General features: G+C 38.5%; 1 protein-coding gene across 2 annotated transcripts; it reads right to left on the bottom strand.

The window, feature by feature from the left end:
- Nucleotides 1-3,734: 3,734 nt before the first annotated feature.
- Nucleotides 3,735-26,568, bottom strand: loxl3a (lysyl oxidase-like 3a). 2 transcript variants are annotated; one of them, XM_047157127.2, is made up of 15 exons: nt 26,412-26,559; nt 25,256-25,405; nt 24,822-25,104; nt 24,324-24,487; nt 21,477-21,682; nt 12,840-13,029; nt 12,334-12,514; nt 11,929-12,083; nt 11,283-11,453; nt 8,360-8,519; nt 7,982-8,225; nt 6,659-6,774; nt 5,833-5,969; nt 4,398-4,509; nt 3,735-4,250 (listed from the first exon to the last, which is right to left on the bottom strand). In XM_047157127.2, the coding sequence occupies exons 3-15, from the start codon at nt 25,099-25,101 to the stop codon at nt 4,177-4,179; spliced, it is 2,190 nt and encodes a 729-aa protein (XP_047013083.1). In that variant the 5' UTR covers nt 25,102-25,104; nt 25,256-25,405; nt 26,412-26,559; the 3' UTR covers nt 3,735-4,176. The 2 variants fall into 2 exon arrangements, with proteins under 2 accessions (XP_047013083.1, XP_017330069.1); XM_017474580.2 differs by lacking the exon at nt 25,256-25,405 and having other exon boundaries at nt 26,412-26,568.
- Between the last annotated feature and the right edge of the window lie 65 nt (nt 26,569-26,633).

Below are 26,633 nucleotides of genomic sequence, written 5' to 3'. Positions count from 1 at the left end.
AAGCTTGAAAGAGTTGCCGGAAGCGTAGCGGTGGTGATGTTGGAGTCATGCGACCGTGGTGTAGTTTGTTTATAGCTTAACATTAGCTTTTTACTTCTGGGGAGTGTGTAGACTTCAAAAATCTTATGCATCTTATCTTAATGAACGGAACATGTGAGAATCAAACTTTTGTTGGTCACAGAATTTTTCTGCTATAATCCAAAAGCCAAAGGAGGAAATCCTATTGGCTTTTTGTTTTAGGAACCAGGGTGATCCTTACTTCTGGGGTGGCCTAATAAAATAGCTCTTCGCTGCAGGATTGACGATTTACACATTAGTGTCCGACACTTGAGAGGGGGACACCCCTCTCTCTTAATGTGGAGATCAAGTCCATCTCTACAGCGAGCAATTATTACATTTATGATGGCGAAGATGCCAAAGTGCATGTAACACAAGGGCGTAGATTTGCATATGGACGGTAGGGACATGTCCCTATCAATATTTTGGGAGGGCAGAATTGTCTCTACCAATATTTGCGCGAACTCGTTCGCATTATCTTTGGAGTGAAGTCATGTAAATTCCATAGCATACTCTCCCAGAAGCTCCAAGATGTAGGCATGCTAGCATTTGATTGGCTGAAAGGGAGGGGGTGGGGCTATCTGAAGGCTCACCTTACGTGCAAATATCGAGCTGTCAGTGTAGAGTACAGACATGGAGGCGAGGTTATGAAGGCAGGCAGTCCATACCTCAAGCATGGGTGGAAAATGTAGTCTTTCAGATGACTTTACTCCCTTTCCTCTATTACCTGCACGGCACAGCGCACATAAAGTATTTTTCCCATGCCAACACGTTTTGTACTTTGTAGATATCATGCCACCAAAACAACGACGAGACATCAGGAGCTTTTTCCCCCACACAAAGCGATATAATAGGTAGTAAACTAACTGTCCAATAGCCACATTGATTTAAAATGAAAACCTGTTAGTGGCCAAACGTCACCAGCCTTGCACTGCGGAAAGTATTGTCACCTGATGTTATTTAACCGTGTCAGCTAGGGTTAACTAGCAAGCTGACCCTGGCTTCTGTCATCTGCAGGTTAGCAGTCAGGTTGCTAGCTGAAACATAAAATAGGTGTGTATATGAAATTATGTGGAGTTGAATTTTAGTCTAGAAATCCCATGAAAATGTCATCATTTAATGAATGAGTTTGTATGCAGGAAACACAGCAGCAGGATGAAGTAGAGCAGGATGAAACGGCTGCATCTTCAGGGTTTCAGGTGAGGTCCTAATTATGAATTACATTTGGAATTGTAGGGAGGAATCAGCATTAAAGTCAGTCTTTAGGATGTTCAGCAAATATACAGTATAACCTTTGAAAGTCAACATACTGGTCATGAGTTTGTTTTGAAAAAAATCTTACATCAAAACAACATAAGATTCTATTCACTCAATATTAACATTTCCCTAAAAAATAAATGGGCTCTGAAGTTTAACTATATGTTTATGTATCTTCACCAATGCATAATTTTATTACAATAGGAAACTCAGAAATCAAGTAGGCCTAAAGATGCCGTAGGGCAGATTGAGGGAGAAGCAGCTGGACCTTCAGGGATTCAGGTGAGGTCTTAAAATGATACTGTGATTAAACATTGGCCTATATGAAGAGTTCATTTGCAAAAACAGATATCCACCATTTTAATTCATTTTCATAAATCATTTTTTAAACTGTGAATTCCAGGTAATATCAATCAAACTGCAGTTGGGTTGTTTTAATTAAGTGAAAATAAATGTAATCAAAACAACCCAATTGCAGCTTGATTTGTATTACCTGGAATGCACAGTTTTAAAAAATGATTTATGAAAATGAATTAAAATGGTGCATATCTGTTTTTGCAAATGAACTCTTCATATGCTATTATGGATTAATTGTAAATTACCAATTTACATGTATTGTAAGTACCATACTCTACCTATTTTAATGTTAACTTAGTTGCAAGTTATGATGACACAGGATGCAAAAGAATAATTTGCAAATGTTGATACAGACCAGGTTAAGTTTAGTTTTCTCTTTAGGAGACAGTCACTGTGAGTGAGGATGATCCTGAAGCAGGTCAATGTGTAGCAGTGTCATGGACATGGGGAGTAAGCCATACCAGCCTGATCTAAAATTCATCGAAGTACAGCAACTTCCAAACAAGATTTTGTGGTTTCAGGCGAACTGGTACAGTCAGTATTTATGGCTTCACTACAGTCCAACACTGAAAAGGGTTCTTTGTTTTGAGTGTGTCAAAGCATACACCATAAAAAAGACCACTTTGGAAAAAAAGAATGACCCTGTTTTCTGCACAAAGGGTTTCAATAATTGGAAGAATACCACAGATAGCTTTAGTCTCTGTTTGGATTGTTTAAATAGACACCAAGGACTATCATGAAGAATGTTGATGTTGGATGCAAAACATTTTTTTTTCTCTTTTCCATTAACAAGTAATTTCATAATTTACTTTCTTTTAGTCTTTGATCTGTTGATTTTTATAATTTGTATTTAAATGTAAATACAGATCTTACTGTAATTATAGATGTTATATTTTAATAAACCAGTTGGTTATCAACATTAAACAGTCCTTTTTTTTCTGGGTGGGTGGGTGTCCCTTCCAATATTGAGATCAAACCTACACACTCAATGTAACACCAGTCCCATTCTAAAAAGTACAAGACTTTCTCACAATAAAATTACATCATGATAAAACAACTTATGTCGAGATCACGAGAAAACAACAGAAACAAAAAAAGTAATAATGGCTGGCCGCTTAGGGCTTTCATAAAATATAGATGGAGTTTGAGAGTTTAACTTCATGCCATATGAAATGGATATGAAATATGAAATTGATTCTTGATGACAGCTTGACCTTTACAGACCACATCTCAACAAATGCACGGTCCTGTAGGTTCATTACAACATCAAGAAAATCCGACCCTACCTCAACGAACAGGCTACACAGATACTAGTCCAGGCTCTTGTTCTCTCAAAACTGGACTACTGCAACTCACTACTTTCGGGCCTCCCAGCCAGCTCCATCAAACCCCTTCAAATGATTCAGAATGCAGCAGCACGCCTCGTCTTCAACCAGCTCAAGAGAACCCATGTCACACCCCTCTTCATCTCCCTCCCCTGGCTTCCAGTAGCTGCCCGCATCAAATTCAAGGCCTTGATGCTCACCTACGAGACCTTGTCTGAAACGGCACCCTGCTACCTCAACTCTCTCCTGAAGGCTTACGTTCCCTCACGCAATCTTCGATCGATTAGCGACCGACGTTTAGTAGTTCCCACTCAACGTGGCGCAAGGTCCCTTTCCAAAACCTTCACACTAACTGTTCCTCAGTGGTGGAATGAACTTCCAACCTCAATCCGGACCACAGAATCTCTCACCATCTTCAAAAAACAGCTAAAGACCCACCTCTTCCGTGAACACCTAATCAACTCATAAAATAAATAAATAAATAAAATTTTGTACTTACACCTCTACTCTGTGCACTTTGCTTGTTCTGGAACTCAATTAATGGATCTTGTATGGGAGCACTACTTGTATTGTTCTCTGCTTGATATATCGCTTTGCTTGTATTTTTCTCATTTGTAAGTCGCTTTGGATAAAGCGTCTGCTAAATGAATAAATGTAACAAACAAGGATAAAGTGCACATATATATGCTGAAAAGCCACTTTTTTAAAGTTTATATAAACTAAAATCAGATAAATACATATAGTTCAAACATTTTATTGAAAAATATGCTCAACATTTTATAAATGCATCCATTATAAACATTCCCTTTAAAATGCTTTAAGTTTTCTAAAAGCTTAATTATCTAATATAGGGACTAGAAGAAGGATGAATGTGGACTGGTTCGTTAATGAGGAAGTACAAAATCGGGCTGCTCCCTTCAGCTATTTCCTTTTCTTTCTTTTTAGACAAAGGGCTAATTTAAGGTCCTCTGTTCAACTGCTCCTGAGCTGACTGTACACAAAAATGCTAGCTGTTGTCCATGGTATTCCACAGAACTCCTCAGATGTTGGTAAAGAGATATCTCTGGTTTGGACTTGGTGGACGCTATATTAAAACTATTCAGTAAGAATAAATAGTTAGGTATATTATAAAGATATTCTCATTGTGGCTTAAAGCAGTTCCTTGTGCTGGTGAGTGGTGTTATAAGATCTGATTATTCAGCTGACCAGGATAAAGTTCAAACTCCTTCTCTGCTTCTTCACTGTATGAATCACCTAAGAACAAAATATGAAATAAAATGATTGTATTGCTAAGAAGAAACATAGAAGGTAGATAATTAATAATGAGCTAATCAATGGTGGGCTGTGTTGACAAGTGAAAAGTCTAAACACTGCAGATCTATACAAATAGATAGTAGTTACCTAAGTGGCATTTGTGCAGCCAGACTCGATGACCATCGTATTTGCAATTGCAGCGCATGGCGTTATTGGTGAAGTCACTTTCTGCTACCTCAAAGTTGGGGTTTAGAATAACCTGCGAGAGACAGAGCCAGCAAAATGCGTTACATATTTTGGAGGAAGAAAGTGCTAAATAAACAAATGACTGACCAGTTTATGTTAATATTAGCTAATGAATCCTACAGGTGTGTCTTCCTTCAGTATATCATTGTGTGCTATGTCAGTTTAATAAACCTTTTTTCTTTTCTTTACTTTTTTTAACTTTTTTTCTTTTTTTTTTTACATGCCTCACCCTCCTAAAGTGAAAGCTACATTCACTGTCCACTTTAATAGGAACACTTGTATACCTGCTCATTTATGCAGTTATCTAATCATTCAATGATATATCAGCACACAATGCATAAAATCATACAGATACAGGTCCAGAGCTTCAGTAAATGTTCACATCAAACATTAGAATGGGGGGACAAATTTGATCTCTGTGACTAACTGTGGCATAGTTGTTGGTGCCAGATGGGCTGGTTTGTGTATTTCAGTAACTGGGATTGATTGAATGATTAGATAACGGCATAAATGAGCAGGCGTACAAGTGTTCCTATTTAAGTGGACGGTGAGTGTATGCTGAAGTAGTATTAATTTGCTGTGTTGCAGTATCATATGTCTGCCACAAGAGTGCAGACTGTGAACACCATATTTACATTTCTTTGCCATTATAGTGTTGTTCTGCATTTCCAAAAAAAAAAGGTATCTGTTTTCGGTGATTGTACTTTTTAATTTTGTTTCCTTTTGTTAGTATAAAAAGGGAAGAAAAAAAACTGTGAATGAATTTATTACAATGCTCATCTAACACATAATAATTACAAGGCAGCATAGGATGAGATAAAACTCAAGAATTAGCTAAAATACAGTAGTGGCAATTGTGAAAGTAAAGAAAACATGCCAGTGCTTTGAAGGATGTGAATTGGAACAGAGTAATGTTCTTCAATTGCGAATCTGTTTTTAGAGGATTTAAACCTAACATGGTGAACAAATTATATTATAGAATTCAGGCAATTTTATTGGGGTTATCTCATACAGTGTGGCAAGTAATAATCTGGAAAGACCTTTGTAATATCACAGTCTAAAACTGGATTTAAAGAGAAGCAAATCAGTAAATGAATCACATGAAAACGAATCACATGAAAATGAATCACATGTAAATGAATCATATGAAAATGAATAAAAATAAATAAATAGAGAAGAGTGCAGACTGTGAACACCATATTTACATTTCTTTTCCATTATAGAGTTGTTCTGCATTTCCAAAAAAAAAAATATATATAGATCTCTGTTGTGGATTGTGTTTGTATGACAGTGATTTATTTATTTATTGTTTACGAATAAGGTTCTTAGTGTTTACCTGCAGAATGTAGTTTCCGGGTTTAACATCAGTGATATCAATCCACTGGCAGTCTATATCATGTCTGTATGTGTCCCAGCAGCCAACCGTGATGCCCTGCTCACCAAAGTTGGCACACTCGTATTGTTTTGAAACACCTGTAGCAATGAAGTTAACAAATCATATGCTTCTCATTTTCTATGAACATGTAACCTAAAAATTATCCAATCATGAAGACTAATCCAACCCCAAGTCCAAAAAAGTTGGTACGCTGTGTAAAATGTAAATAAAAACAGAATGCAGTGGTTTTCAAAACTCATAAACCCATATGTTATTCACAATAGAACATAGAAAACATAGAAAACATATCAAATGTTTAAACTGAGGAAATCTACCATTTTAAGATTAAAAAAAAGGTCATTTTTAATTTGATGGTTGCACCACGTCTCAAAGAAGTTTGGACAGGGCAACTAAAGGCTGGAAAAGTAAGGGTCACTAAAAAGAAACAGCTGATGGAAACATTTACCAACTAATTAGGTTCATTCGCAACAGGTCAGTAACATGACTAGGTATAAAAAGAGTATCTTAGAGAGTCTCTCAGAAGTAAAGATGGGATGGATTCTGATTGGAAGCATATGTTGCTCTAAAACCTGTATACACCTTTATATCCAGATGTGCAAGCTGGAATTCAAACCTTACTTTTTCCCTTAAAATGGTACATTTTGCTGATGATTCAAATGCAGCTGTCCTACATCTACATTTCACAGATAAAATGCAAAATCAGACCCATATGTGCAGCCCAGGCCTCTGCACATCAAAAGCACCATAATCATAACCCCTGCCTTACCTTCATTGCAGTCTGTGTCCTCAAGGCAGAAGCTGGCTTTGTGACCATCTGCCACTTTTGTGCCATTGAGATCCAGCAGGTCGTAGTTGGTAAAGATATCCATGCTGTGATAGTGCCTGGTAGAGGTAACACACAGGTAGTGAGTGCTGTAGGCAAAATTACAGCAGGATTTATTACTGCTCTTAGAACCATTTCCAAATACAAAACTTGACTAATTACTTTAATGCCTGCTCACAACACATAAAATAACTAAAATATGACTAGCACATTACAGTATGTAATACTAAGCTTTATGTGTGTTCCAGAAGCAAATTTAAATATTGACAAACTCAACAGGTGGGGACTCAACCCATGGTATAAACTTTAGAGCTCAGTTCTATAAATTAAAGATAAATCCACCCTGAATGATTTGCATATTAATGTTTCTAATCAGGATCATCGATGGCATTCATAATTTATATTTGTAATCAAATTTTTAGTTGGCCATTTTAGTTTAAACTTCATTTTATCAACACTTTGGTTTATTTTCACTTTGGTTTCCTACATTTGCCACAATGCCATTCAACTACCTGCTGATAGTGGTGCCAGTGGGATTTAGACCTTGCTTCATTTCTAACTAAAGAGACTGATGCAGCAGCGCTTTAATCTGCCCAGCTGCCTCACGTCATCTGTTGCAAAGCTTTAACTTTTATATTAATACCAATATTAACACTGTTGTGCTTGTCATCTTGTAGATCACTAACTAACCAAGCTGTGTCTGCCATAAATCATCGAAATTGTGCCATGTGGTGTCTCTACTACTTTTTTTCATTGGATTTCTCATTAATATGACATTGAACATGACTGGAAAATGGTGAGCAAGAAGTTGTTGCTCATTTGTCAATGAGGCGGCTGTGGCTCAGGTGGTAGAGCGGGTTGTCCACTAACTGTAGGGTTGGCGATTCGATTCCTGGCCCACACGACTCCACATGCCGAAGTGTCCTTGAGCAAGACACTGAACTCCAAGTTGCTTCTGATGGCAAGTTAGCACCTTGCATGGCAGCTCTGCTACCATTGGTGTGTGAGTGTGTGAATGGGTAAATGAGACACAGTATAAAGCGCTTTGGATAAAAGCGCTATATAAGTGCAGACCATTTACCATTTGTTTTTAGGAGCTAACGGCAAAACCTCACTGTTATGTTGAATTGTTTTTAGTCCTTTAGTTGCCTTTAGCTGATAGATCCTCTATCAGTAGTCATCACAAAGCAGCCTCTGACAAATACTTATATTTACAGTTAGAGACCAACAAGCAGTTCTATTTCGATTATCTGCCCAAATGTTTACCTGTGGCATTCGTGCCACACCCAGGAATTACGGCTCAAACGGGGACGGAAGTCAGCCTGGCCCACATTGTGGATCTCCGAGGAGAAGCGAAGTAGACGCCTCTGTCCGTATGGCCAGTTGGCGTTGGCTGCAGATTTAGATAAACAGTTTTCCTCTGCTGCACAATAGAGCAAATGCAGCGGCCGATCTTCTATGTAGACACTGTACTCCACCAGAGGGGCATTCAGGACCAAGTCTGATGCCGCTAAGGATTGTGGGAGATGAGGATATGTTTATGTTTATTTATGTTTGTCTCTTACTAAAGCAATAACATAAACAACTTAATAAACCATAAACCAGGTGCTATCATGTAGATTGGTCAATGCACACATTACTTACTGTCTGTGCAGATAACTCCAGCAGCAAATGCAGCTCCTGCCCTCTTACAGCTAACAACACTATGATGCTGACACTCAGTTAGAGTCATCTCGTCTCCACGACACTTCACCCCACTCATCACCATCTCAGTCACGTTGCCACTGTCCCAGTACCAGGTTTCCTTAGTAACAAAGAGGACGATGCTAATGACACAGAACAATGAGTAATCTATTGACATTATCTCTCATAATAATGAGAGTGCACAAGCAGTCTGATAACAATGGTAGATTAAACCAGATAGATTGTGTTTAGTTGTTTCTGTCATGTATTACTGGAGTACAGATCCATGATATACAGTACTATACATGTTTGCATCTACAAAATCATAGCATGAGTATTTGTTGTGTTTTTACAAATTTAAATTCAGGAATGAAAATGCTTATTCATACAGCAGTCCTTTATTATTGTGTTCGCATACAGGAAATAACCAAGGCCTAGATGACGGCAGGCCTCCATGGCCTGATTAGTGTGCCACCTGGAGCCAACCTGTACACCTGCTCTGCCCTCGTGGCCTGTAACTGCCCCTGACCATAAGGATCTCTACATGGATCCCAGATCTTTGCAAGGGCTATTCACTGAGTTACCTGAGGACAATCCAGTGAATATAAACTGGACTGCAATTCTATTATGCAAGGTATTCATTCATTCATATTATTGTGCTTTTGTGTCAGTGCTTAACTTTAAGTTGAGTAATTTACACTTTACCTGGCTGCTACCACAATAACTGCTATGTCCATATTTGGTATAAGCTAATTTGCTGAAAACTAAGTCATAGCATGTTATGTTTACAATTATACCATTTTTAAATTATATTGTTACTCCTTGGCACCTATCTTCAGCACTAAAACTGTGTACTGTTCAGCGCTACACTGTCACTGTGCCTATTGTCCTGTTTTAGTAGTATTGTATTGTCCTGTGTTGTTAGCACACATTTGCACGTGCACTTTGTGTAGAATGTGTAGATCTTATTTAGTTCTGTGTCGTCTCATGGGGTTAGTGTGTTGTTTTATGTAACATCATGGTCCTAGAGGAACGTTGTTTCATTTCACTGTGTACTGTACCAGCTGTATTTGGATGAAATTAGAGATGCACCATTGTATCGGCTGATAATCGGTATCAGCCGATAAAGGCTATTTTTCCTGCTATCGGCTGATAGTTTAAAAACATCCGATGATCAGGGCCGATTATATCCTGTCAATAAAAAGGGGGTGGGAAAACACATCGATTTTGTGCTGTGTGTAAAGATGTCTCTTGTCTGGAATGATGACAAAACTGCAGTTTGTAAGTTCTGTAAACTCTGCACCGCTAAAATTTTACACTGTTGAAAGATTTAAGTTGAAGATGAATTGACAAAAAAAGTATGCATTGCACATAAAAAATATATTTGTAGAGTATTTGTATATTTCATATCCAGTTAATGTTAATATTTAAAACGTTTATATTATATATTACCAGTTTGATATTAATGATGTAGAAATGCTTTTGTAGGTGGTGAGTGTATGTGAGACTAACAGGAGGTTTTTTAGGATTCAGTCAATGTTAATATGAATTAATAACATTCAATAAGCCAAGAAATCTTACTTTAATCTTCAGAATGTAGTTCATGTGTTCATGTTAATTTGAGTAATGTGTTTTCTGTTTATGAGACCAGTTACTGTGAAACAACTTGTTGAAAATGAGCTAATCAAGTTTTTATTTGGATTTCTTTCAGAATTCTTTTAAATTAATCATTATTAATTTAAAAGAAGGTATAAAAGGCAGAACTATCGGTTATCAGTATCGGCTGAGAAATTTAGTATCAGTGCATCTCTAGTTGAAATGACAATAAAACCACTTGAACTTTAAGTTATTTGAGGAAGATTCCTGCCCATTAATCTTGAAAACTGCTTATATACTATAAACATCACTGAATGCATTAGCATAAGAAGAAGCAGTGTTGTTAGACCATTGGTGGGCAATCTTATCCGGAAAGGGCCGGTGTGAGTGCAGGTTTTCATTCCAACCAAGCAGAAGCCACACTGTTAATCAAATCATATACAATGATCTTACAATCTGTACTGTCATAATGAGTTATGACCAGTTTGTGGTCTATTATCAATGAAATAATCCAATTTTATTCCCTATATTGTTCATTTACTTTGCTGTCTGCCACAGAAGTGCCTGATGCAAAATATTTAACTCATTTGCCAAATGCCAGTCCTTGTTATTATAACATGGTTCTGCATTTCCAAAAATACTTTTTAATAGTAATAAAAAGGTCATACGCTCTAGTCTTCATTTACTAACCATTCTCAACTAAAGAGCCGACTTGAGCAGCTGACTTTTTTCATGAACAACGCATCGCTAATTAAGGAGGATATTATACGACAGTACAAGAGGTGCTTAAGCTTTATAGTTATGAAAATGACAACCTTGTAGTACTTCTGAGTTTTCCAGCATCTGGAACCTGTCAGTCCACATCTTGAATCTATAAATGCAACCAGTTTCGTATTGCACAATAGTCTCTATGTGTTTTGTTTCTTGTCCTGAGATAACTTATGCTACAATCTCAGCATGTTGTTATAGACATCCACTCCTGTTTAATACTCTGCTTATTTAAGGCACTGGAGCACATCCATACTTTTGGCAACTACCTTCCTGCACAGTAAATATATGGCTCTATCTGACAAGTCTATGTTTTTAAGATACACAGCTATACATTGTTAATCTTCAGTAAGGTCAAAGCAGATACATCTTGATGCACAACTTCTCACTTTTGCCAAAATTAATTCCAAGGTCTGAATATTAAAGCCAGGCATGTTAGATTGAGCAAATAAGTCTCTGCTAACTGAGCTGGGTACCTCTGATATAATACACCTGCTCTTGACATTCTGGGAATTCTTACTCTGAGGCCGCTGCTAGCATGTCCCAGTCCCAGCTGCCTGCATGCCACCATGGCCTCTCGAGAAGTCCAGTCATCCCCACAGACTAGGCCCCATTCCTCTAAAGCATCAGCATTAGGGGCCAGAATCTCCACCCGGCCCTCCAGTTGTGTACGGCCTCCAGTTATACGGATCTGCGATGAGTTTATAGACAAGCAACAAACAGCAAAGAAAAGTAAAACGCTGTTCAATCCAGTGACAAATTTAAAGTCATTAGGTAGTGCATCCATGAAAGATCATGGAGTGATTCTACAATTAAGGGTACATTAAACATCAGTCATAAAGTGGAAAAAAACATTGTGCTCTTTACTGAAAGTAAAAAAAAAAAAAACAATATAAAATGAAATTTTGGATACTTTCAGGAAAAAGTATCTTTGATTTAATTTCTTTGTCAACTCAGTGAAGAACAAAATGTATTCCATCAAATATTCATAATAGACTATATAAATAATTGATTGATTAAAATGTAACAAAACAAGTGTAACTTAGTTGACCTCTGAGTTGACAATAAGTTTATAAACGATATCAGACCCATTAGAAAAAAAAATTGTTGTAATTCGAACTATTAAGCTAAACTAATCCTATGCATCTAGAAGTAGAGATTCTAACCCTTTTTTCAAAGCCCATGTAAGGGGCGTTGCACCTCACTGCAGCATCCTCCGTGTGTTTGCACTTCTTAGTAGTGATGTTGTTATGAGGGCAGTCCCACAATGTCTTCTCATTCCCACGGCACCGTACCTCATTCATGTAGATGTGTCCTGTGCCTATGGTCAGGTTACCATTATACAATATTGCATTTTCTGATTAATATGAGCAAAATGAAGGTTACATCACCGAGAACGATGCACAATAATAATTTTGCACAAAAATGGCTTATAATAGTTTCACATGCATGCATGCTCTGTTCAGAAAGTTTACAAGGACATTATCAGTATTTCATTATATCAGCCCATAATGGCTAAATACTTTCTGTTCAAGCTAAAAGTTAGGTGCTCATTGCTCAGTGTAATCCACCTTGGCCCATGCGTGCGTCAGTCAGAGCCTCTTTAGCAGTACCGAAGCCCAATTCTCTGCATACCACGCTAGCCGACTGCAAGGTCCAGTGGTCATCACACACTGTACCCCACACAGAGTCCTTCAGCACCTCCACCCGGCCTTCCCCTGTCCTCGCACCACCCTTTAGACGCACCTTAGACTGGGTCAGAGACAAAGAACTACCTTTGTTACTGTTATAACTTTAAATAGTCCTTATTCTAACTAATGACTGAAATCTAGTCCTTATTCTAAAGTGATGGTTTACTGCTAAAGAGAAAGCAGAGAAAGTGAAAGTTTGTATGGAGTATTTTTCCAAAGTCAACAACATTACACAATTTGAGATTTTCAATAAATGCTCTTACACTATAGTAAGCTTTCAGCACAAACCCATTCCATATATTTCCATAGCTTTGAGAGAAGCTGCTAGTAAAATTAATTCCTACAGTGAGCACTATTCCTTCAAGAGGCAACAAGTTTGAGCTTACTGTACGGTTATGCTTGCTCTTGTGTTTGTGACCTTGAGTGAACTGGGGTCCAGACACACAACTGACTGCAGCAGGACCTCCAGCAGGACAGGGGATGCTAGTGTTCTTACTGAACACCATGGTACAGGCAGAAAGATGTGCTTCATTCCCACTGCAGGCCACAGAGTGAATCCTATACACACTATTATGACTAGGGACAGTAATTACATAAAAAGGATTAATAAACAAATCAACAACCAACAGGAAATAATAAAACTGTTGAAAGTTAAACAAAAAAAAAGAAAGTCATATAGAATGAGACACAGCTAGAGTGGAATAAGCATACAGTAGATGTTACATTATAAATTACTTTACATTAGTCTAATAGGCTGTTATACCTTTCCAGGTCAATTTGAGCAATCTGGGATTGCCACCTCAACCCGTTTGACACAACTGATGCATTTCTAACATTTTAGCAGCTTACTGATGAGAATCCTATGTACAGTGCACACATTTTGTTATGTTACAACCTTATTCCAAAATGGATTAAATTCATTATTTTCCTCAAAATTGTACAAACAATACCCCATAATGACAACATGAAAGAAGTTTGTTTGAAATTTATGCAAATTTATTAAAAATAAAAACAAAAAAAGCACATGTACATAAGTATTCACAGCCTTTGCTCAATACTTTTGTTGAAGCACCTTTGTCACCAATTACAGCCTCAAGTCTTTTTGAGTATGATGCTACAAGCTTGGCACACCTATTTTTGGGCAGTTGCTCCCATTCTTCTTTGCAGGACCTCTCAAGCTCCATCAGGTTGGATCGGGAGTGTCGGTGAACAGCCATTTTCAGACCTCTCCAGAGATGTTCAATCAGGTTCAAGTCTGGGCTCTGGCTGGGCCACTCAAGGGCATTCACAGAGTTGTCCTGTAGCTACTCCTTTGTTATCTTGGCTGTGTGCTTAGGGTCGTTGTCCTGTTGGAAGATGACCCTTCACCCCAGTCTAAGGTCCAGAGCGCTCTGGAGCAGGTTTTCATCAAGGATGTCTCTGTACATTGCTGCGTTCATCTTTCCCTCGATCCTGACTAGTCTCCTAGTTCCGGCCACTGAAAAACATCCCCACAGCATGATGCTGCCACCACCATGCTTCACTCCAGGGATGGTATTGGCCAGGTGATGACTGGTGCCTGGTTTCCTCCAGACATGATGCTTGCCATTCAGGCCAAAGAGTTCAATCTTTGTTTCATCATGGTCTGAGAGTCCTTCAAGTGCCTTTTGGCAAACTCCAGGCGGGCTGTCATGTGCCTTTTACTGAGGAGTAGCTTCCCTCTGGCCACTCTACCATACAGGTCTGATTGGTGGAGTGCTGCAGAAATGGTTGTTCTTCTGGAAGGTCCTCCTCTCTCCACAGAGACACGCTGGAGCTCTGTCAGAGTGACCATTGGGTTTTTGGTCACCTCCCTGACTAAGGCCCTTCTCCCCCGATCGCTCAGTTTGGCCGGGCGGCCAGCTCTAGGAAGAGTCCTGGTGGTTCCAAACTTCTTCCATTTACGGATGATGGAGGCCACTGTGCTCGTTGGGACCTTCAATGCTGCAGAAATGTTTCTGTACCCTCCCCAGATCTGTGCCTCGATACAATCTTGTCTCAGAGGTCTACAGATAGTTCCTTGGACTTCATGGCGTGGTTTGTGCTCTGACATGCATTGTCAACTGTGAGACCTTATATAGACAGGTGTGTGCCTTACCAAATTATGTCCAATCAACTGAGTTTACCACAGGTGGACTCCAATCAAGTTGTGGAAACATCTCAAGGATGATTAGTGGGAACAGGATGCACCTGAGTTCAATTTTGAGTGTTATGGCAAAGGCTGTGAATGCTTATGTACATGTGCTTTTTTATATTTTTAATAAATTTACAAAGATTTCAAACAAACTTCTTTCACGTTGTCATTATGGGGTATTGTTTGTAGAATTTTGAGGAAAATAATGAATCTAATCCATATTGGAATAAGGCTGTAACATAAAATGTGGAAAAAGTGAAGCGCTGTGAATACTTTCCGGATGCACTGTAACTCTCACTGCATTTTCTAGGGAGAGACCATTCAAATTGAGCCGACGTTAAAATATATGTCTGTAATATCTATAGGAATACAGATCATACAATTATCATTTGAGACAGTTTACATATACCAAAATACTGAAAATTTAAGCTATGCAGTGTGTCTGTCTCCATCTACTGGGTGTACAACACACATGGCAATATATACTCTTGACATGCTCAGGCATTTCCCCAGGGTTTTTTGGTTAAGATCAAATCTCAGCTACTAGCATGAGAGATTGCATAACTATGGAAAATCCGGTATGATATAAAAGGTGAAGGGTCATTTTCATAAACACCTTTGCATCAACTGCATAGCAGAAAACATTCTCAGACTATAAATATCTATTTCTTTTAATGGAAACCATGGCATAATGGCACAGTGGGTAGCTCTGCTACCTCACAAGTCTAGGGTCCCTGATTCAATCCAGAGCATGGGTTACTGTCTGTGTGGAGTTTCATGTGTTCTCCCCAAGAGTATATTGTCTCCTCTGGCTACTCAATTTTCCTTCCACCTCCAAAAAACATGCTGGTAGATGGATTGGTTATGCTATATTGCCCCTAGGTGTAAATTAGTGTGATGATGTGAGTGTGCATGGTGCTTTGTAATTTACTGCTATCCCACCCAACGTATATTTAACGTACGTAAATTGCTTGAGTTGAAGACAACCAACATACAGAGAGATACTGCCAACAGAGTCTGTCAAGTTGTATTGTTATAAAATGTTTGTGATATGACCCGTGACATGTAATGTGCAACAAAGTGTGACGCACTCAGGCACGAGAAAAGTATAATGGTGCTGTCGAGCACATAGTGCTGGCAGGGTGGGAATTTTTCCTCATAGGAGGTTTTTTCGCCCACCCCTGACTGCAAAGGATTGGGGTTTGTTTGGGGGGGGGGCAAGACTCTGCAGGTCCCGACAAATACAAAACTGTGGGCTGACAGGGCTAGTTGAGAAAGATAGGGACGTGTAGATCCACATACTGTACTGTAGATGGCAGTAGTAATAATGAATGATTAGGGGAACTCAGTTAGTCACACTTATAATCGATGTAGGCAAACAAACATATAATCAAGGTAGTTAGATTCGAGATAACATATATATAGTTGCCAATCTAATATGAAGCCTCGGGGCGCACAGCGCTAGCACCTCCTCAGCTCCTATTCTGATCAGTGTAGCGTAGAAGTGGTTACTGTAAGGGACCCCATTTGATTACGAGGACAGCGCAGGAATTATGGCGTCGTTAGAGTAATCCGACAGCTAGCGGGGGACGGCCATGGGGTGCGGCAGAACCAGTTTCTCCACAGATACCCGCTTAATTAAGGTAGTGTATGAGGCTTTATAGCCTCAGAGGGGGGAAATGTTGTGGATAAAAATGATGTCATTTTATTGATAATTCACAGGACTGGTGAGTACGTAATCTTGAGGAGAGCAGTAGGGGGAAGAAAAATGGGGTGTGTCCTGGGGACATGGGATAGTCAGCAAAGGTGAAATAAGAAGACCACTGAGAGTAGGGCCGACTGACAGGTGAGAAGAGGAAAGAATGGTCAGATTCAAATCCAGCCCCTCCAGTAAAGGGGAGAAGGAAAAATGACGACAGGCACCTAGACACACAGAAGCGGTATTAGGCGGATATTGACGAATTGGATGCACACTTTAAGAGTAACACACTACGGTTTATTAGTAAAAAAGTCAAAAAGAAGTATAAGAGCTGAGGAGTGCAAACACACACACACACTCTCGTACAGTCAAGGGCGGGCATGTAGACATAACACACACACACACACACACACACACTCTCTGTCTCTCTTTCACACACACACATAACATTATAACTTTATAAGAATAATAAAAAGGAGTATTAAGATATTATAAGGGTAATATCTTATAATAATAAAATATATACTCTTTATAAAAAACTCTTTATAAAAATAAAGAGTAGTAGGATATGTAGGATAGTAGAAGGGTAATATAATGATATTATGAAGTAGGAAGTACAGTAAACCATTTTGCAAGCAGTATAACTATATATAAAATAGAGATATAGAGCAAATATGAAAATAAATTATAAACCAGAAATACAGAAAAATGTAACTTACTCATAATTCAGATGGTGAAGATTCTTGTCTCGCAAGGAAGGCCTTCATTTTAAGAGAAAACCATGAGGAGCCATTTATAAGGGTAGCTGAGTCAAGCTGACCCCGCGAGATAAGAGTGAGACCAAGGTCTCTTTAAATTGTTTTGTCTCTCTCCACTTTTGAACCTAATGGTAAATTGGAAAGGCCTCTTTCAGAACCTAATGGTAAATTGGAAAGGCCACTTTCAAAACCTAATGGTAATGTAGATGAGCTCTTTTTTAACCCTATTGGTATTGATATCATAGTCTTTCTGAAATATATTGGTTATCTACTGTGTAAATACAGTATAAATACTGGAGCTTGAGCTCCGGGTGTCAGATCACTTCTGAGAATTCTCATCGGTGTGGATCTCATGTGGTGGAACGGAACCAATAAATCTGGACCCTTGCTTCTTCTCACTCACGGCTAGTGTCTTTTTTTTCTATCTCCAACTGGTTCGGAGATGTGAGTATTTGCTTCTATGTTGAATTTTAAGTGTTTTGGGGTAATAGGCTAAATTTGAGCCAGCACCACCTCACATCCAGTGTTCCAGATCCACCACAACCCTGACCAGGATAAAGGGTTTTAGTGAAGAAACAGAAATGATCTATTATGAACATTCACACCAAAGGTACCAACTCCACTTAGCTAATCAGTAAAGGGCTTCCCAAATGGGAGACCTTAAGATTTGATATAACCAAATCTGCATGTTCCTTGTTGCTGTGGTGGTACCCTCAATGGTAAACCTTTTGCATGTAAACCTTTAAAGCTTTACTCTAAAAATTAATGACAGTTCATTTATGTACCTTAAATCATTTTAAAGGTACACTCTATTCATGTTTCCAGATGAAAGATGCATATTAAAAAGTATAAATGATGTATCCTTGATTGAGAGCACTACCCTTGCAACAAGGATAGGTACAGTTTAGTACTATTATTTCGGAGAGTGTATCTCAATTCTGAATATGGCCCTTAATTTGTCATAATGATGATCAATTTAACAGCAAATGTATTTTTCTAAATCATGCTTTTTTGCAAATACCTTTCACAGTACCTTTCTCAGTGAGCTTATCCATTCAAAGACTCAATCAGCCTCTTTTTTGGTCTTTTCAACCCCCCCCTTTTCACTGGTTCATTCCTGTGCACACACACATTTTCTATCACTCATGAACATGGTCTGTGTAGCACAGCACTCTCTGCTTACATTTCACCATCTGGTGCGAATCTGCAAAAGTGTCTTTGACGTGGACTGCAGTTTCTGCACAGAAAGAGACAGTGAAAGAGACAGACAGACAGACTACAGGAGGGGGGGCTCGACAAATACTTCAGAAATTGATAAAAATACATTATACACGGACAAGCCATAAACTCACAAAAGAATAGGCCCATTCGCCAGACCCTCCAGCAATATTTTGGCATTAGGTCTCACAGATGAAAGTTATTAACTGTCAAGGACCATGCAAATACTAGTGATATATCATCAGAACAATATCAGATTTATGATCAAGTGGATTACTTTTAGAAACTCTCAGAATCAATAATAGTCTAGGATAGTGCTAGGATTATGATGTTTATATCTATTGTGTACTGTATCTCACTTCATTATAAGACATGACAGATTTTTTTTCCATTGTAGAAGAGATTATTTCAATGACATAAGATGTGTTCTTTGAGCAGCTACTCCTCAATGCACTAAATTAAGATAAGCATTCAACACTCAATGACTAAGATAAAATTATATGTAAGACTCAGAAAGCAGCCAGCAGCGAAACGGTCTTGGTTGCTTCTTATTTTCCTCAGGCTTCAGCTATGCAATCAACACTTCCCATGATTATTCTGAAGACTCATGCCTTATTTGTCCCTTTATCACATTTTTGTTCTATGCAGTAGTAAGATTGGACAAATCTGGAAATGGAAAAAAAAAAAAAGTCATAAAAAATTATGAAATAAGACATATTTTCAATCTTTTATCTTTAGTAATCACTTTATCTTGGTAAAGGTTGGGGTCGATCTGGAGCCTATACAGGGCATGAGGCAGGAATACACCCTGGATTACATATCAGTTCATCATAAGGCATTATGCTCACACATTCACACACTCAGTCATATCAATCCACCTTCCAGTATGTTTTTTGGGAAATGAGAAGAAACCAGACAGCCCGGAGGAAACACTACCCGTCACCCTCAACACATACAATATATGATTATGCATTTACCAGAATCGTTAAACAAATCTATATTATATTTCACATTCTTCAACATTTCAGTGACTGCTTTGTGAGTTTATGGCATTTTCTCAGCAGCTTCTTGAGGAAATCGTTGTGGATGCTTTTCTAATAATTTTGAAAAGTTTATCAGTTATGTTGAGCACATGTTGTAATTGAGTGCTAATTGTAGGGAAAGAGCGGCATTTCGAATAATATTTCTGAAAATGAAATATATATGGATGCCATTTTTGTTAATGCCCATGTTTTCTTCTGTGTTGGTTAGAGAGGTAGGAAGGTAAGAATTTTGTCATTCATTTTGAACATTTGAACTTTTTTTATTTTATTTTGACTTGGTCTGAAGTCTTTTTGAAACTTCCCTTTTTGTGTTTTGAACTTGCCAAATAAATGTTACTCTTAAGTGTTGGAGTGCTGGAACAGGAGGGGAGAGCTTGGTTGCCTGTTAAGTCCTCCCCTCCCTGTTTTCCTCAAGTTTCCTTAAGTTTCCTTGTTACCCCCTCCCTGACCCTAGACAGGAGAGGCATGTAACACACACAGAGAGGTAGCCATATGGAAAAGTACCTCATGTCCACGGTTAAATATGGTGGTGGCTCTTTAATGTTTTAGGGCTGTTTTTCTGCCAGAGGACCTATTCATTTTGTTAGGATACTTGGCATTGTGGACTCTATCAAATATCAACAGATATTAAATGAAAACCTGACTGCCTCTACCAGAAACCTTAAAATGGGAGGTGGTTGGATCTTCCAGCAGGACAATGATCCAAAACATACAACAAAATCAACACAGACATGGTTTACTGACCATAAAATCATGGTCCTGCCATGGCCATCCCAGTCCCCTGACTTGAACCCATAGAAAATCTGTGGGGTGAACTGAAGAAGAGAGTCCACCAGTGTGGACCTCAAAATGTGAAAGATCTGGAGAGATACTGTATGTAGGAATGGTCTCAGATCCCTTCTCATTTATTCTCAAACCTCATTAGGCATTATAGGAGAAGACTCAGAGCTGTTATCTTGGCAAAGGGAGGTAGCACAAAGTATTGACTAAAAGGGTGCCAAGATATTATTTTACAAACCTGTGTTTTGTTTGCAATTGTTTGATATCCATGGTTGCAGAGTATTTTTGTGAATTTTTTGAACAAATAATAGCCTTCATTGCTCATATTTACCAAGGGTCCCAATATTAGTGGAGGGCTCTGTATATATATATATATAACATATATTTTAATTTATTTATTTATTTATTTACTTATACTAATGCCTGGTATTTTTGCCTTGTTCATCCTATAGTCACTGTAGACTTAGATTCCTGTTCTTGGCTAACAGTAGTGGAACCTGGTATGGTCTTTTGCTGTTCTAGCCCATCCACATCAAGGTTCGACATGAGTGGTTATTTGAGTTTCTGGCCATTCTCTTCTAATTGGATTTTTTTTTTTTCTTTCATCATTCAATGAAACTCCAGTTATTGTTGTACATGAAAATCCCAAGAGATCAGCAGTTTATGAAGTAAACTGGCCTGTCTGGCAAAAACCATGTCATAGTCAAAATCAATGAGATCACATTTTCCCCATTCTCATGTTTAATGTGAACAGTACTTGTAGCTCTTGACTTGTATCAGCATGATTTATTATAAATTCTTTATTCTAATATTTTAAGATACTGAAGTTTTGATTTCCATGAGCTGTAAGATGTAATCATCAAGATTAAAACAAAAGAAGGCTTGAAATATTTCACTTTATGTGTAATGAATCTAAAATATATATGAAACTTCCACTTTTTGAATTGAATTCCATCCATCCATTTTCTATATCACTTATTGTACATGGTCACGGGGAACCTGGAGCCTATCCCGGGGAGCATGGACAGGGGTGCCAATCCATCGCAGGGCACAATCACATACACACACCCATTCACACACTACAGACACTTTGGACATGCCTACCATGCATGTCTTTGAACTGGGAGAAGAAACCTGAGTACCCAGAGGAAACTAGCAGCCCGGGGAGAACATGCAAACATGCAAACTCCGCACACACGGCAGGAACCGAACCCCCAACGCTGGAGGTGTGAGGCGACTGTGCTAACCACTAAGCCACAATGCGCCCATTAAATTGAATTACGGGGGGGAAAATTACTTTTCCACGATATTCACATTTTTGAGATGCCCCTGTATTCCATTCCAGTACCCATATGTAATTCCTGATCTCATACCTGTATACCCTCTTTGCCATGGTCTTGCCTGAGGGAAACCCCATCATACCACAGACCACACGGGAGTTTTCTGTGGTCCAGCCAGTGTTGCAGATATGAACCCAGGTTTCTTTATCCTTCACCTCCACCACACCCTTAATAGTAGGTAATTGGGCACTGACAGGATGCAAGCGGATCTCCTTAAGCCTGTTCTCATCCACCTGCATCTGAAACATACAGCTGTGTTACTAAGACCAGTTTTTTGTTGTATGTAGCAGCACAAGCTGCCTTTAAAACTATGCTATATGAATGTACTGCTTTTAGAACAGTGGTTTGAACAATCGCTATGTGGATTATTTTGTTACAGTGCCACGTTTTTGAGTTGCTTGCGGATTATATTACATTATGTCTAGTCATTAATAAACTTCTTTTGCAGATGTAGCCCCCTAAAGTCCCAGGAGGCAATGAATGGTCAAGACTCACATTCCTCACTTGTATAACTACATACCTTTCCTATTAGTTTCACTGTGGTTACTGAATAATTCATAGTAGCTTCTGAATAATATGCTTTAAAGTGAATGTATGAATAATAAGGTGGGACTTTAAGAGGTTTAAGGAACAGATCTATCTAAGTTTAATCAATGTAGCTGGGCTATTCATATCACAGGCTAATATTGCATAATATCATATCCCTTCATAAAAGCAATCCCAATAGCAAAAAGGCTTGGCAAGAGCAACGATACATTATTCTACTGTCCATAAAACTGCGTGAAGTGAGTAAGCAGGTATTTGAATTCCTGTGCACATCGCTAGTAGGAATATCTAATAATATTCCTGAAAACTGATTCCATCTTTGACAATCAGTTTTTTGTATGGAATATTCTGGGAAAATGACAGCACCATACAAGTTCTTCTAACTCCAGTAGTTAATAGGCTATACCTATTGTAGAAAAAGTTGTAATATGGCTTATACAAAACCACCATTATGCACCATGTGTAAATTGCAAATATTATTACAGGGTGTCCCAAAAGTTTCATACATAGGGGATTTTGTTTGCCAGCACCACTTTGGTTGTGCCTTCATCAGTGGATGTTCGTGGACGTCCACTTCTCGGTTGGGCCGCAACACTTCCAGGTTGTTTGACTTTGTTAATTAGTTTGTCAGCAGTGTCGTGTATGATGTGCATACAATGTTTCCTGTTAAAGTCCATCACAACCTTGCGACAGCTTTCTGATCCAGCCATGAGAATGAGTTCAATACGTTCTTCTTCCGTCAAAGGTGTTCTTAAAGGCTGTCTGAAAAAATATATAATATAAACTAAGTATGAAATATTTTGGAAGACATTTTTCCAAAAAGTGTTAAATTCCCTAACATATGGAAACTTTTGGGGCACCATGTATTATACTGATATTATTAGTATTTGGTATGTGATTGGATTAAAAAAAAACATACAATTGCCAAAGTTAGCATTAGAAAATTGGAACTACTTTGAGGATATGCAAGAAATCCAGATGTGAGCTGAGTACATGTGCGTACACGCGTGCACACGCGCGCACACACACACACACACACACACACACACACACACACACACACACACACACACACACACACACACACACACACACACACACACGTTCAAGTATGTACACTCAGTCTGTGGACTCAGTGCCAAGGTATGCTTGTCCTTGCAGAACTGAACAGAATCAGAACCTCATCCTTTCCCTGTATCTGTTTTTGTGCTTCTTTATGAGTGTGCATTTGCTTGTGGGTAAATGTGGGTATTTGTTTGTGAGTGGCTTTGTGGTGTGTTTCCAGTACCACTGTCTTCTTTTTTTATGGTAGAAATTTGTATGGCATACTTTGTAGTGAGACTTCTCATCATACAATTCTTCATTGTATGTTAATTGTTTTTTTTAGAATTTATGCAAAATTACTACCTAAAATCTCTAATATGCAATAATCCAGCCTAGCTAAGTATGCATCTGTGAAGTAAAGAGACCAGGCAGCTGTTTGTCCCCCCACCCCTCCTCTCTTACTACTACACTCTCCATTTGATGTGAGGACGTGAGGTCAGTACACAGGCAGCCAGACCATAAGAGGCTAATTTCCTGCAGAGGCTGCAGCACAGCTTGTACTAGCAGATAGCTTTCTCCATGTTCTACTCTACACTCTTAAACCCCATCCTGTAGAAATCAGCTGAGGAAAGAGGGGAAAGATGCATGAAGAAAGAAAGAGTGAAAGTGAATAATAAAACATTGTTAGGTCACATCACTGCAATTCCCCAGAAGAACTTATGCAAATTGAAAAATGAATGGGTGTGAGTTTTATCAAATAACGTACATGAATAACAATCACAGTAACAAAAGCAAATGACAAAAATGGCCTTCTTTCTGTAAGAAAAAAAAAATACTCACAGCATTCAGATAATGACAATGCTTTGATAGAACTCGCCCTATTGTATTCTTTTGGTAGAATCTGAGTCATCGCTTTAATTAATTCAAATTGCTCGGTTTGAAGCATGATAATTAGTTCCAGCATGAGGGGACAAAAAAAACATGAAAAGACAAAACAATTACAGCACAATATACTTATCTTTCAAAGTTGAATTTGACATGAGCAACATGTACACTGACTTAAACTAAATATTCTATCAAATTAGAAAATAAATGTAAAAAAAATAAATGACTATGTTTGAATGAGCTGCTGTATGCATCCCAATGTCACAGATTTTCAGAGTGCAACATACAGGGCTACATACATCACCAGTTGCACATATTGTAGACTTGGGAAATACAAATGACAATTCCTTTGCATTAAAAAGCCATGCCCATGCCAATGTATTCCTCTTGGCCTATTCATCTTACCTCAATGATGTTGTCCTCAAAAAACCCAGGTAGCCTCTCATCTTTACAGACGACCCCTGCATCCTCCTCATGAGTGCAGTCACTGTTGCCCCACCCTCGAGACACACAATTCTCAATGCTGCTTTCGGAGCCTCTGCATATTACATTATCCAGCCAAATCTTACCTGCAGAGACCATTATATGGAGCACAATTAATGAGCATGCTAGTACTGCAAGCCAAGTGGAAACAGGGACAGGGCGGAACAGATTTGAGAATTCAACAGTGGTGTGGTATAAATCGATTTCACGACCAAGATTACAAAAAATATTACTGGTTCACATTGTTTAATATAAGCAGTGAGGATTTGTATTGATCATAAAACTCTATTCTGGTCCTTCTCCATTTTTTTTTTTTTACCACACTGGGTAAATTTCTTTACATTTGAAGTAATATGTTCAAGATTCATACTGTGTCCTCATTTTCAAATCACAAAGGAAAACATCAGCTGTTACACCAACCTGTGCCCGCGCCGTATTTGGCACTGTGTGACCAACTGATAGCATTCACAAATCCTAGATGGCGACAGAGCACATGGGCATTACTCAGAGTGAAGTCATCATCACAGATTGTGCCCCACTCGTTGTTGTAGAAGATCTCCACTCGGCCCTCGTTGTGTTTGCGCGGGTAGCCAGCAAGACGGAACTTTAGTTTGCCAGCTTGAGGAGAGACAGTCTGACACATGCAGGAGGGGAGCCATATACAGCTCAGTATCAGCACTACATCCCAAGCACTCACCATGGTCTAAAGTCGGAAAAAGAAACAAGTAAAGAGAACATTTTAGAAAGTATCAATGATGATCAGTGGTAGACATGTCTGATTAACCACAGTACCTTTTTACACCACAATAATAACATATTTATTGTGTACATTCTTTGGTATCCATCTTCCATACCACTTGTACTGCACAGGGTCACGGGGGAACCTGGAGCCTATCCCAGGAAACATGAGGCACAAGGCAGGGGAAACGCTGAATGGGGTTCCAGTCAGCCCACAATGCATGTCTCTGGACTGGTGGAGGAAACCGGATTTCCCGGAGGAAACCCTGAAGGACAGGGAGACCATGCAAACACCGCTCACACAGGCTGGAGGCAGAATTCGAAACCCCAACCTTGGATATGCAAGGCAAACATGCTAACCACTAAGCTCCTTTTTTGGTATAAATAAAATAAATAAATAAAAACATGATATTTACATTCAGTAAATACCAGAATTATTGCCACACCTCAAAAGAATGGGTAAAAAAACTGTCTAAAAATATTATATATATATATATATATGTATATATACATATATATATATATATATATATATATATATATATATATATATATATATATATATATATATATCATTTAAATTTACTTTTTTATACAGACAGTTGGAAAAGCTAGTTACTTTTGCCCTAAAGCCAAATAGACACTGCACAACTTTCCAGATTTCAGAATTGGAGAGATCCCCATTTAAGCGCATCCAATCCAGCATTGCCAAATCTGTAGTAGTTTAGCCTGCTAGTTGCAAGAAACTTGTCACTGAGCTGGGGGTGGGGATTTATTGGTGATCCCCAAAATTAATCTGCAACAGGGAAATCAGGGCTAAACTTGCATACTTTGCATTCAACTTACAAAACAATTCTCATAAAAAAAAATAATAAATATATATATTTCCGAAATTCAGGTAACTCACAATGGATTCATAAACAATATTTATATTAACTGTCTTATTTTACTGTGTTTACACTGCATTTTTCTTTTATACTTTTTTTTTTTAAATATGTTTTTAAATTATTCTTCTAATTATTAATTTTTAAATTATAGATCTTAAAAAAGTAAAGCAACTAGAAACTACAAAGTTGTTCATGATTTCTACTGGATTCAACTGGATTCAATTAGACTCCTTCAGCTTTATCTCTTATATAACTACCTGCTACAACACTGCCATTAGAAAGTAATGCCATTCAAAGTTTATACTGAAATTGCTTTAGCGAATTCTCTAAGTTCTTTTCTCTTCATGGATTGGAAATGATTAACAGAAAAACACCTTCCTCCTACCTGGGTTTATAGGATCTGCTTCACACCTGCCCAGTTTCCCTTAATGGCACAGAAGGAGCTTTCTGTAGACTCTGTTCAGGAACGGTGTTCAGGTTCAGGGGCGAGAGAGAGCTGATTGGAGACAGAGGTTGCACTGGGATTGTGGTGAGAAGTTCACTGAGTCCTCACTGCCTACTTTCAACAGTTTCCAAAGGGGGCGGTGCAGACTGCTCAGTGTGTTTG

This window comes from Ictalurus punctatus, chromosome 8, assembly GCF_001660625.3.
Source record: "Ictalurus punctatus breed USDA103 chromosome 8, Coco_2.0, whole genome shotgun sequence".
In the NCBI taxonomy this organism is placed as follows: domain Eukaryota; kingdom Metazoa; phylum Chordata; class Actinopteri; order Siluriformes; family Ictaluridae; genus Ictalurus; species Ictalurus punctatus.
Note: the sequence above shows the minus strand (reverse complement) of the source record. Positions and strands in the feature narration are given on the sequence as shown.

Coding starts and splice junctions, on each gene's coding strand:
- loxl3a (XM_017474580.2), bottom strand. CDS start 25,101: ATGGTGAGTGCTTGGGATGTAGTGCTGATACTGAGCTGTATATGGCTC. Junction 12,515..12,839: donor AGAGCAAGCATAACCGTACA/GTAAGCTCAAAC, acceptor TCTCTGACCCAG/TCTAAGGTGCGTCTAAAGGG. Junction 8,520..11,282: donor ATGCTAGCAGCGGCCTCAGA/GTAAGAATTCCC, acceptor TTTGTTACTAAG/GAAACCTGGTACTGGGACAG.